The sequence below is a fragment of the Peromyscus californicus genome, unplaced genomic scaffold (assembly GCF_007827085.1).
Source record: "Peromyscus californicus insignis strain IS unplaced genomic scaffold, ASM782708v3 Scaffold_15__1_contigs__length_86483966, whole genome shotgun sequence".
NCBI lineage: Eukaryota > Metazoa > Chordata > Mammalia > Rodentia > Cricetidae > Peromyscus > Peromyscus californicus.
Genome location: NW_026294447.1, coordinates 59,835,127 through 59,847,461, shown reverse-complemented (window position 1 = coordinate 59,847,461; position 12,335 = coordinate 59,835,127). Strand labels below are relative to the sequence as shown.

Below are 12,335 nucleotides of genomic sequence, written 5' to 3'. Positions count from 1 at the left end.
TTTTTTTTTTTGAGATAGAGTCTTTTCCTCCTATGCAGACTAGGCTAACCCCAACTTGATCCTCTAGCTTCAGCCTTCTACATGCTGGGATACAGTGTGTACCACTATACTCAACAACTCCCCTGTAGTCTTTAAATTGCTTAATAAGTCTTGACTGCCGATGCAGAATAATGATAGTACTCATATATGAAAACTTGAAAGTTTCTACTGGAATTACAAGTTGATACAAACTTTCTGGAAGGTGGAAAATCTATCAACATTCATTAAAACTTTAATGATGTCTTTCCTGTGAATTAGTAATACTACTTTGAAGGATTTATCCTAAAAAGAATCAGGCCTGTACACAAGAATGTTTACTACTAATTTATAATGATGAAAATAAATAAAAGCAGAGACTATTACTAGACCAAAAAAAAAAAAAAAAAAAAATCTAGTTGAAACCCCAAACTACTAGTAAGTACATGACAGCTGAAACATAAGACCGGCACTATGTGTGACTATTAAAATTGGAGTGTTTCAGAATTTAAACTGACTTAGAAATCTTGCCTATGTTCAGGCTGTGTTCATGTGCAGTAGACCTGTGGCTCATTGTCGTAGTAGCACACTCACACTACTTACCTATTGGACTTGACCCCGTAATGAATGTCTATGTTGATGTTATAGGAAATGAATTCTTTCTCCTCTTCTCCTTCATCACCAACATCCTCTACAAGTTATAACAATATCATCAAATTCACATTGCCATTTCTAATTTCTTATCTATCAAATCTTAAGAGACTGGCCCTCACCCCTCCCACCCCACCTCTCAAGTCCCAGGGTGCTGGCACTACCTGTTTTTCCTGACTCCTAAGTCGGGCATTTGTTTGCTATGTGATCTTGGGGACAAGGAGACTGACTTCTCTGTATCTTCCAGGCAATACTGAGTGCTTGGGTTGTTGGAAGGACTCACAGGAGGACACAAATGAGGGCTCAGGGCAAGGCACGCCTGTGCGCAGTGCCAGGTGCCAGTAGTTTCTGTCAACTTCTCACTGTCCCAGCCCACTACACTCACCCTGTGTCTCAAACATACAAATCTCTTTCTATCCTGAGTATTCAGCTCTTAATACACGACACGACAAGCATTTCCATGTCATACAGTCAGCCCTAGACTGGCAGGACTATTAGCCCTGTTGTCCAGGTACAGAGTGTAAGTAAGTGGTCCCCAAGATGCTCAGCTGGAAAGCACCGTGAGAATGCAGAGACCTACAAGTCCACACAAGCTTTTCACCAGCACATGGCAGGACCAGGCTAAGGGAGAAACCCACCCAGGAAGACTGCTGACAAGAAATGCCCCCAGAGGCAGTCACCCAGCTTTTCCTTTGCCATGCTAAGCACCTGTCAGTCTTTTGGGGGCTTCAGATAGAACCACCTTTTCTACCTAAGCTAATGGAAGGCCCAGGCCATGTGGCCCACAGGGCAAACAGGTCCCACTCAAAGCTTATTGGAACTTGGCCCTACGACAGTCTCAGGAGGCATGTGAGTCAGACTTCCAAACTAAAAATCAAAATTATAGAAAGAATTTTTAAGAGGGATCTTGGTGTGGTGGCACAGGCCTTTAATCCTAGCACCTGGGAGGCAGGATATCTGTGAGTTTAAAGCCAGCCTGGTCTATATAGTGAGACTCGGTTTCAAAATAAAATAATAGCACTAAAAGATGAGCAAACTTCTCTATCAAGTTATAAATAACCTCTAAGGCATTTGAACATTCTAGCTGAATTATCTCCACAATGACTCGCAGTGTGAAAGACCAGCATTAGCAAAATCTACACACAATTGAGGGATTTAACAGGATTATTTATACATTTCCTCGTTTATATCGCCCCTCTTCTTCCCCGCCCCCCTTTTTTTTTGGAGACAGTGTTTCACTGTATAACCCTGGTGGCCTCTGCCTTCCAAGTGCTGAGATTAAAGGCATGAGCCACCACACCAGCCCTGCCTTCATTTTTAAGCCACGAGGTAGGTGAAAAAGCAATAAACATAACAGAAGATGCAGAGGCTGAGTGGTGTGAACTTCAAACTCATAAGCAGAGAAGGGCATAGGACATTAAACTGGGTGGTCTACGAGGCTTCTTTTAGCAATCAATCCATGAAATTCAAGTATAAAATACAGCGCCCGGCCGGGCGGTGGTGGCGCACGCCTTTAATCCCAGCACTCGGGAGGCAGAGCCAGGCAGATTTCTGTGAGTTCGAGGCCAGCCTGGACTACCAAGTGAGTCCCAGGAAAGGCGCAAAGCTACACAGAGAAACCCTGTCTCGAAAAACCAAAAAAAAAAAAAAAAAAAATACAGCGCCCGAGCAAACGCTATCTGTTTTGTTAGTTTAAGATGAGACAAAAGCAAAATCTTTTTTTTTTTTTTTTTCCAAGATAGGGTTTCTCTGTGTAGCCTTGGCTGTCCTAGAACTCACTCTGTAGACCAGAGAGACCTCACAGAGATCCACTTGCCTTTGCCTCCCTGCGTGCTGGGGTTAAAGGCGTGTACCACCACCGCCTGGCAGAAGCAAAATTCTAAGTCACGATGTTTGCACAAAATGGGTGGAGCTGAAGATCACCGTGGTAAGTGAATAAGCTCAGGATTAGCGGACTCAAAGACCAAAGTCTTCTCTCTTATGTGGGCTTCGGATTAAGTCAGGAGTGTGGGGTGGAGGGTGGAAAGAGGACCGTGAGAGGTGAGGAAGCAATCTTGGGGGGTGGGGGAGTAAAAAGGGTAATGAGATACATGTGAGATGGAAACAGAAGTGGGGATTATTTGGAGAAAAGCAGGGGAGCAGTAAGAGGGGATCAGGTAGGATGGGGAGGGCAAAGGGGACCGGGGCTGAATAATAACAAAGTAAAATGACACCTATGTATGCAAATGCCATAATGAAAACCATTTCCTTATAAGCTAATTTTTAAAACAAAATCCATACTAGAAAGCATGATATGGAATGTATCTTATCCAGAAGACTTTTCTTCCAAACAACTATTTTTTATCTAATTTTGGGAAGGGGAGAAAGAAGTGGGTGGCAGAACATTCTAGTATGCCTGGTACTACCTCTTGTATTTAAAAGTAATAACTGTCATTATGTGGGAGTTGGCATCTTCTGACTGTACCCTGAAGGCCTCAGGCACACTGAGAAGAGAAGGCAGTGCCTGCCCAGATGCTGCATGCCACTTCTCTCTGACACGGGATCCCTGCTTGACTGGGTTGGCACTCTGCATCTCAGCTGAGGAGAGATGGTCTACTGTGTAGTGTGTGGATGTTGAAAAGCAACCCCCTGCAGGTGCAGAACGTCAGCATCTGTTGGCTGTATGGCTCCCCTCAGAAGTCCTCAGTTGTCTTAGAATCTGGAGCATGACCACTAAGGGCTGTCACCCAGTGCTATGGAGTGGGGAGTGCCCAGCACTGAGCCTGTGTCCCTCCCTCCAGATTATGAAGCCATACTTTGGCAAGAGATCCAACATGCTCCTCTTGTACAGGGTCCTCCCACCACAGGCCTGCCCAAATGAATGCTAAGGGAAGTTTTTAATTGTTTAACCTTTTAAAAACTATTTAAGGGCAGTGGTGGTGCATGCCTTTAATCCCAGCACTCGGGAGGCAGAGCCAGGCAGATCTCTGTGAGTTCGAGGTCAGCCTGGTCTACAGAGCGAGATCCAGGAAAGGCGCAAAGCTACACAGAGAAACCCTGTCTCGAAATCCCCCCAAAAAAAAACAACCAAAAAAAAAAACCCCAAACAAACAAACAAAAAAACCTATTTAAAAAACACTTTATAAATCAACTGATTTTGCAACCACTCAAATTGGCTACATTATAAGATAACCCTGCTGCCTGGAAGTAGCCACACCTATGCCTACAATCTCTGAAATGCAAGTAAGACAAGGCACATAAAGACACGCTGTCAAGGCAGGGGAATTATGAAGCACTGTCTTGTCAGGCCTGAAGGCGCATGTCTTTAATCCTAACACTCAGGAAACAGAGGCAGGCGGATCTCTGTGAGTTCAAGGCCAGCCTGGTCTACAGAGCAAGTTCCAGAACAGCCAGAGCTACACAGAGAAACTGTGTCTTGAAAAACAAAAACACAAACAAAAACAAGAAGAAGAAGGAAGAAGAGAAGGAGGAGAAAAGAAATACTGTTCCCTTCAGTTTTCTAAAATAATCCCAGCACTTGAGAGGCAGAGGCAGGTGGATCTCTGTGAGTTCGAGGCTAGCCTCGTCTACAGAGCTACTTCCAGGCAGTCAAGGCTACACAAAGAAAGCCTGCCTTGAAAAAACAAAAATAGATAGATAGATAGATAGATAGATAGATAGATAGATGAAATACATCACCAAATAACACTCAAGTAACATACAGACAGTAAAAGAACATTCTATAACCACTTGACACAACTGGAAACTCTGAAGCAGTCCTTCCCAATGGTTCAACATCATTCACAGAAATGCAATCACAGAAGAGAATCCAACAGGCTCCATGGCCCACTCCAGGCAGTGAGTGAGTCAGGGCTGTAGAGTGAGTCTGTAGCCAACCAAGGCTGCAGTTCAACACTAGGAGCACTGCAGTGCGGCAGAAAGCTGCTCAGGGCAGCTCAGGAAGACACACCCAATGACATAATCCTCAGACAGGAAGAACTTGAAGGCAGTCCTGCGGCTTTGGTGAAATTCCAGAACCCTCTGATAATAACTTGGGGAAGTCACTACCATTCAGTCAGAGAAACACATTTGGATCAGTCTTGTTATATAATCCCTAGTGAATAAATACACAAAGTCTGAATGTGCTCAAATCCCACTTATAGAATGTTACAATGTTTGATAAATTGCCATCAGATAATCTTTTGCAAAAGGCCAAATGTGACAGCATATACCTGTGATCTCAGCACTGGGGAAGCAGAGACAGGAGGATCACCACAAGTTCCAGTCAGCCTGGTCTACAGAATGAGTTCAGGTTAGCCAGAGTAATGGACCAGCTGCAGAACTGTGCGCGTGCTCCCTATAAAGACACTTGATTATTAATTGCTAATAACAGGAAGGTTGTGAGTGCCTTCTATCTAGAAGAAACACAAGTTACATGTTTTATCAGGTGGTACATTTCAATAAATCTCGCATCAGGTTCCTGATCCCTGTGAGTTCCCGGTTAATACACAGCTAACACAGGTGAAGAATCAAAGCTCAGGAAGAGCTGGGCCTGCCTCCTGGTGGCTGAGCTGCATGCTGTGCTGAGCCACACTGGAGGACGATGGCCAACTGGCAGTAGCACTTGGATATCTCAAATTACTAGTGCAAATTAGGAGCACACCGTGTCTTAATAAAATTCAACTGCTGTAAGAATTGTACTACCTGAGTAGACATTTTCATCAAGTATGGTGACTAGGGAGGGGAAAAAGCTTGGCCATTCCCTCCCAACTCTCTGCCAGCCACAGAGCAAGATGAAGGCATCCCTGCCCCTCATCCCACAACTGGCTTGTTACAAGTTCCTGGGTTTATCTTTTTTTTTATCATGGTGGTCACCATCACCACACGAACTCTCTTTTCTCATGGGAATGTTTTAGTTTTATCCATTTTTCATCTCTGGTGCTGAGGACCATGACTTTGCTGCCACACTACCCTCTATGCTGGTACCCGGCTAAGAACTCCTCTGAGAAAGTCAGGTTTTCTCAACCTGAAAGCTTTGCAAAGAAATATCCAGCCGGGCGTGGTGGCGCACGCCTTTAATCCCAGCACTCGGGAGGCAGAGCCAGGTGGATCTCTGTGAGTTCGAGGCCAGCCTGGACTACCAAGTGAGTCCCAGGAAAGGCGCAAAGCTACACAGAGAAACCCTGTCTCAAAAAACAAAAAAAAAAAAAAAAAAAAAATATCCTTTCAGGTGCGCTAAGGAAGCATTACACCTCACTTAACTACTGGTACAAAACTTAGTTCATTTAAACAGAAAGCCACTAATGCCTAAGGAACTTAATATTCATAGTCTAGGCAGGCCTTGGATTCAACCTTGAACTTGAGTCTTCTGGTTCTACCTCCCCAGTGCTGCGATTAGGGACTGCCCTACCAAGTGTTGGGGATGAAACCAAAGTCTACATAAGCACCCTACCATCGAGATACCTCCCAGTCCCAAGGACTTAATACTTTTTTAGCTAATATTAATTTAGAAGAAATAGTTGATAAGAAAATTGACTAAAACAAACATTTAAAATTTTTTTAATATTATTGTATGTGTATGGGTGTTTTGCCTGAATGCACATCTGTGTACCACTTGTATGCCTGTTGCTCACGGAGGCCAAGAGGTTGTGAGTCGCCATATAGGTGCTGGGAATCAAGCCCAGTTCTCTGCAAGAGCAGTGAGTGCTCTTAACCATGGAGCCATTTTTCCAGCATCAGACATTCCCATCTTAACAGATGCACTGAAGAACTGCATAGACTAGTTTCAGGCTTCAGAATTCTTAAAAAATCCTTTTCCTTTCATCAAACCCCTCCCCTCAAGGATCGGGGATCTATTTGAAAGTGGGAAAACTGTGGTGGAGACTTCAAGAAAAAGGGGTCTTCCAGACACAGCAGGACTGAAGCACGGATGAACGAACAGATTTAACAGAGGCTGTGGCAGGATGCACAAGACCCGCACAAGTTCAATCAGACAGGGCTCCAGCGCTGTGGAAGGGAAGTAGACGTGGGCTTCACCCCTAATCAAGAAGCTGTCTACAATGAATACCTGTTGGCAAGGGGAAAACCAGCTTTCTCCAATGAAGTCTCACTGGCTAATCTACCACACTTCAGGGCAGGCCCTATGCCCAGGAGTAGCTGGCCAACACAAAACGAAGTCAATGGTATTTTTGTGGACTTTGTATTTCATGTTACTGTGTTTGGGTCTTTTTTAAATTTTATTGGTTTTTGTGAGGGTTTTTTTGTGTTTTTTTTCTTTTCTTTCTTTTTTTTTTGTGTGTTTTTTTGAGATAGGGTTTCTTGAAGCTCTGTAGACTAGTCCTCAAACTCACAGAGATTTGCCTATACAGAGATTTGCCTGCCTCTGCCTCCCAAGTGCTGGGATCTTTTTTGTTTTTGTTCTGAAAGAGAAAAAGAACATAAGTTCGAATGGGCAGGGAGGTGGGGAGGATCTGGAGAAATTGAGGAGAAGGGAAAATATGATCAAAACATATTATATGGAAAAATTTTTTCAATTAAAAAAAAAACCCGACAAAGTCCTTTTTTTTTTCCACATTGGTGTTAAAAAAAAAAAAAAAAGCCTGCATGTATATCTGTGTGAGGGTATCAGACCCCCTGGAACTGGAGTTACAGACAGCTGTGAACTGCCATGTGGGTGTTGGGAATTGAACCCGGGTCCTTTGGAAGAACAGCCAGTGTTCTTAATTGCTGAACCATCATCTCTCCAGCTCCCGCCCCCAAAGTCCTTTACCTAACTGATTCTCTCCTGGGGTTCTCAGTCCACCCATCTTTACTCTTTTCGAAAGCAGTGGATACGGTCTCCCCTCTGCCCAACGAAACCACATTTACTGCACCGCACACTCCCTGCTGCAGGCTGCCTCGTCCCACAGGAGAGCAAGGCCCCACCTGCACCTGACAGCTAGGCAGTGCGCCCGGGTTGACAGGCTCCTCCTGCTCAAGTATTACAGCCTCACAGAAAGCTTCCCTGTTGACGGACTGATCCCTTTACTAACCACGTGAGGGCCAAGTCTGGAAATGAATGCAGGCTGAAGATCCATAATCGGAAAATCTCAATTTTTTGAAGATCAGAGAATTTCAGATTGAGAAGTATTTCATAATTCAGATTAGAGAGGCAAAAGTCATACTTGAAACACTTCTGGCCCCCAGCATCCTTTAACACCTCCAGGGATGTTCAGCTGTATGAAGTCTTTAAAGCCATCAATTACCACCCTTCATAATTTCTCATGAAAATTAAATGCTTACAAAAACAACTTCTGAAAGCTCACAGAAACAATTCTCCTAAGTCTCCACACAGCTATGTTTCTATGAAGCTGGGAACCATAAGATGCTCTACATGAAATGTGAGAAATTCTTCCACATTCCAGTCCCCAGCCATCTCTGCACTAATGAAGAGTCGAATCCCCTAAATTACCTACCCTAGAAAAGACGGCATTGCCAGTTCAAGACCCATACACTAAAAGCAGCCATTATTCCCAGTCATGAAGACAAAGTTCCAAGCCTAAGAATGGAGTGAAGTGTAAGAACAAGTGTGTGGTCTCAGTCTGTCTGTCTGTCTGTCTGTCTCTCTCTCTGCATATCATCCTTGCCGGGCACAAAAGTTGGAGGATGCCAGTCACAGAGGCACAACTGTTATGTTCCTACTGACAGGACCAACGTGCCAGGAACAGCGCACAAGGAAAACTGGTACCCACCTAAGAACTGCTACAAAAACATCCTTACTGTGTAAACCACCTAGTTAAGGAACGAACACCTCTTCATCTAGAAGAGAACAATTTCTCACAGACTAAGAATTAGAGCAGATTTCTCAGGAATTCTGCCCTTTAATGAAAGTTTATCGCTGGTTAGGGTAGCTTAAAAAACAAAACAATCTTATTTGGCCACATACAAAAATGCTTCTATTTACTTGGTACAAGTGTTTGGGGAGAGGCTGGAGACACAGCTCAGCCTGGCACACATGTAGACCTGCACACTATCCCCAGCACCACAGTAAAAACTGACCAAGGTAGTGAACACCTTTAGCACTTGGGAGACTGAGGCACGAAGATCAGAAGTTCAAGGTCATCCTTGGCTACAAATGAGTTTGAGGCCACTTTAGGATACATGATAATTTGTCTTCAAAAAGAGAGAGAGAAAGGAGGGGTGACTAATATTAAAAACAAATTTCCCAGCTCAGGAAATCAGCTATATTATTAATCACAGTTGGTGGTATTTATTCACTGCAATTAACTATTGCCTATACATATCTAAGTGTGCAGAAGCTGAGGTGAACTCCCAAGAACTACCAAAACAAAGCCCTCCTACCAAGGGCCCAGGTTCTGTATGGAGCTAGGAGTGCAGTTCAGTGTTAGATTGTGTGCTTGGCAGCCCCCAGAAGACAGAGAGAACCATGTAATCTCTGTGAGCTGAGGTCAGCCTGATCTACATAGATCCAGGCCAACATTAGCTACACTGTGAGACTTTTTTCAATAAAAATAAACAATAACAACAAGAAGAAGAGTGTGCTTATTAGCATATGGAAGGTCTTGGATTTAATCCTCAGCACAGATAACAAAGACGCTAATAAGAATGAGATCTTAAGGCATAAACCTGGATTTTTAAATCTTTCCCTATGTTTTCATAAGCAAACAAGAAATTAATGATACATTAAATTGCTAGGAGTACATACAGGATTTTTTATAAACACAGAAGGGAAGTATTTCAGACTCAGACACTCAAATTCCTTAGTCAACTTTCAAAAGTGCAAGTCATTATGGAACCTAGGCTGGGATGCTGGATCATCCCTTTGCTGGAAGAAATGTGTACTGCATAGACACTGTTCCATTCCACCCTTGGTACCAGATTGCCATGTATGAGAAAAGCAAGTTACTGACAACCACTCCAGAGCTAAGAGCAAAACTTGGTAATCTTTTCATAAAGAGAAACCATGACTCATGGCTTTTGTGTGTTTGTGTTTAAATCACTGATTTCAATACATAAACTGTGCAACAAAGAATATAAAAGAATTAGTTAGGGTTAAACTACTCAAAACTACTTTAAAAACATAGGTTAAAAATTATTTTAGTAAACAAGCACCAATAGCATACTGCTTTAAACATTCTAGTGGATCAAAGAAAAATATTTTGCTATCTTCTAACTTCTGGCCCAAAGCAAGGCCACAATGAACATTTTGCAAATAAGAATAACCTTTAAGAGATACAAACTATCTGAAAGATACAAACTATCCGAAAAAGGAAGGTCAGCGACACCGGTTTTCCAACAGGGAACCGCACAGCCATTTGAAATTCTAAGGAACTTGCTAGCAAACATTCTCAGACCATCTTCAATCTTATCTTAAGTGCTAACTTTAAAATTCACTTGGACAGCACCTCTGGACCTCTAGGGGGATGCCACACCCGTTCACCAGTGTGTCACACACGCTCCCAGATGCTACAAAGTGGTTTTAAAGACTCAAGGAGGAAGGAATCCTACGAGCAAGCTCGAGATTCCACGCGCATCTAGGGATGCTGTGACTGTCTATTGGAGGTGACCACTGGAGTATGTCAGCTTGTTTGACTCCTTCGCCAACCAGGTAACCAACATTTTTTAAAGCTTTGAAATCAAGCTTAAATGATATAGGGCTGTCATTAATCAACAATTAATCATCTAATCAACAATTTCAAGCCATGATCAGCAAAACAAGCAATGAACTGGAAACCGGTATTTTGAGTCTAGTCTAAGGTCCAGTACTAGCTGGTGACCTTGGGCCAACCACCAGACTCGGTTTCCTGGTTTGTAAAATGGGGAGATACACCAACTCAGCAACGATGCTGTGAGGCCAAAGGAGGCCTACGCGTAGGCAGCCACAGAGAGCAAAGATGCTGAGTGCCCAGGGCCTGCCCACTCAGGCTCCCTCCAACCCACTGGTACCCGAGACCACCCAGGGGCCGGCACCCAGGCTGCCCTAGACACATCCTTCCCAAAGGGGGCTGAGCTTGGATACGAATCGAAACCAAAAAGCTCATGTGACTTTGGAGGCAGGGATGCGGCCCTGCTCCCGGCCAGGCCCGGGAGACGCCGTCTCCACCCAACTCGGCCATCTTGAGAAGCCGCGGAGACAAAGCGACCCCACAGTGCGGGCGCCGGCGGACCGGGGCACCCTTGCCGCTCCACGCGACCGGGGAGGGGGCGCCGCGCACCTTTGAGGGTGGAGCGCTCCACCAGGACCGTGTGGACCTGCGGGTCTGACAGGAACTTGCGCATCTGCTCCAGGGCGCTCTTCTCCTCCAGCGCCGCCTCCAGCGCGGCCGGCGCGTCGCCGCCGTCCTCCAGCAGCAGCGGCACCAGCTTGCGCAGGTGCTTCTGCAGCACCGCCACGTCCGCCACATTCTGCACCGCCGACACCTCCAGGCCGGCCGAGCCGTCCTCGCCGCCGCCGCCCGGCTCCGACATGGCGGATCCGCGGAAGGGAGAAAGAGAAAGTCGAGAAGGGCGGTGACCGCCCGGCGCAAGGAAGCAGAGAGCGAGAGGAACGGGAGCCCGAAGACGCCGTGTCCGCTAGCCCGCGGCCGACTGCGGACAGCGGAGCCGGCTCCGCCCTAAAGGCCACCGCTCCCGCCGGCCCCGCCCCGCCCGCTGGCTGCAGCCACCGGCGCCCGCTCGCGGTCGGCGTCGTGACGTTACGCATGCGCCTGGAGGCGGGGCTAGGCGCGGAGCCGCATGGCCTTTTGGGACTTGTAGTCCGAACACAGGGCGGGGTCCGCGTGTCTCCGCCCTGGAGTGGTCCAGGAACCGCGTCTTTCTCCATTGCAGGGTCACAGAGAATATCACAGAGCCGCTTAAGGCTCCATAAATAGTGTATGAAGAATGCGTTGACAAGAGTTGACATTTAGTGAGCGCTCATCCTCTGCCCGGCATTGTTCTAAACAACTTGCATTCTCCCATTGAATGAATGAATGAGTCTGGAGTGCCACCATCAACCTCAGCCCACTCGTTATTAGATACACATGGGAAGATGAGGACTTTTTTCAGAGGAAGAGGAGATGAGGGGCGTGCCCACAGTTAACCTCGCTAATCTGGCAAGGGAAGAGGGTGGAGAGGGAGACGTTCTTAGCTGAGGAACTGGCCTCTAGGAAGGGAAGGTTATGGGTGGAGCAAGAACTGCAGTGCATCGTAAGGTTAGGCCAAAAGAACCTGGATTGCAGATAGCATCGAGCTGTAATAGGACCTGGCTTCTGAAGACAGTGTCATTTACCAAATAAGGGTGATGTGTCTGTAAGGAGAGGACCCATATGAGTGAATCTACTGACAACATTACTGCTCCTTTCCTGGCCCTGAACCTGCACAGCTGTTCTGTGGGCTCAAGAATCTGGGTCAGCAAGAGGCAGGGGCTGAGATGACTCCCAACTAAGTTTCCCTGCTTCTGACCATCTCCTCTCGTCCAGGGAGGACAAAAAGGCCAGAATCTGGGTGCTTACTTTCTTCGGGATAGTAATTGGCCTTTGAAAATTCAAATTCATAGCTTGCTTCTTCAGTTGGGCAGAGGGAACTGAGCCAAAGTCATCTTTAAAAATATGATAATGCAGTTAGAAAGCTGAGCCCTGATTGGTGGACTGATGATGGCATGATTTGATTCTCCCAAATCATCTTCGGAAAACAGTGAGCCTTACAATATG

General features: G+C 45.7%; 1 protein-coding gene across 2 annotated transcripts in view; it reads right to left on the bottom strand.

The window, feature by feature from the left end:
- Dync1h1 (dynein cytoplasmic 1 heavy chain 1) overlaps positions 1–11,298 on the bottom strand; it is a 68,666-nt gene extending 57,368 nt beyond the window's left edge. For both annotated transcript variants that reach the window (XM_052738985.1, XM_052738986.1), the window contains exons 1-2: positions 10,860–11,298; positions 619–706 (exon numbers count right to left, since the gene is read on the bottom strand). In XM_052738985.1, coding sequence (XP_052594945.1) covers positions 619–706; positions 10,860–11,112 — 341 coding nt within the window. In that variant the 5' untranslated portion in view covers positions 11,113–11,298. The remainder of the gene's footprint in view (positions 1–618; positions 707–10,859) is intronic.
- Between the last annotated feature and the right edge of the window lie 1,037 nt (positions 11,299–12,335).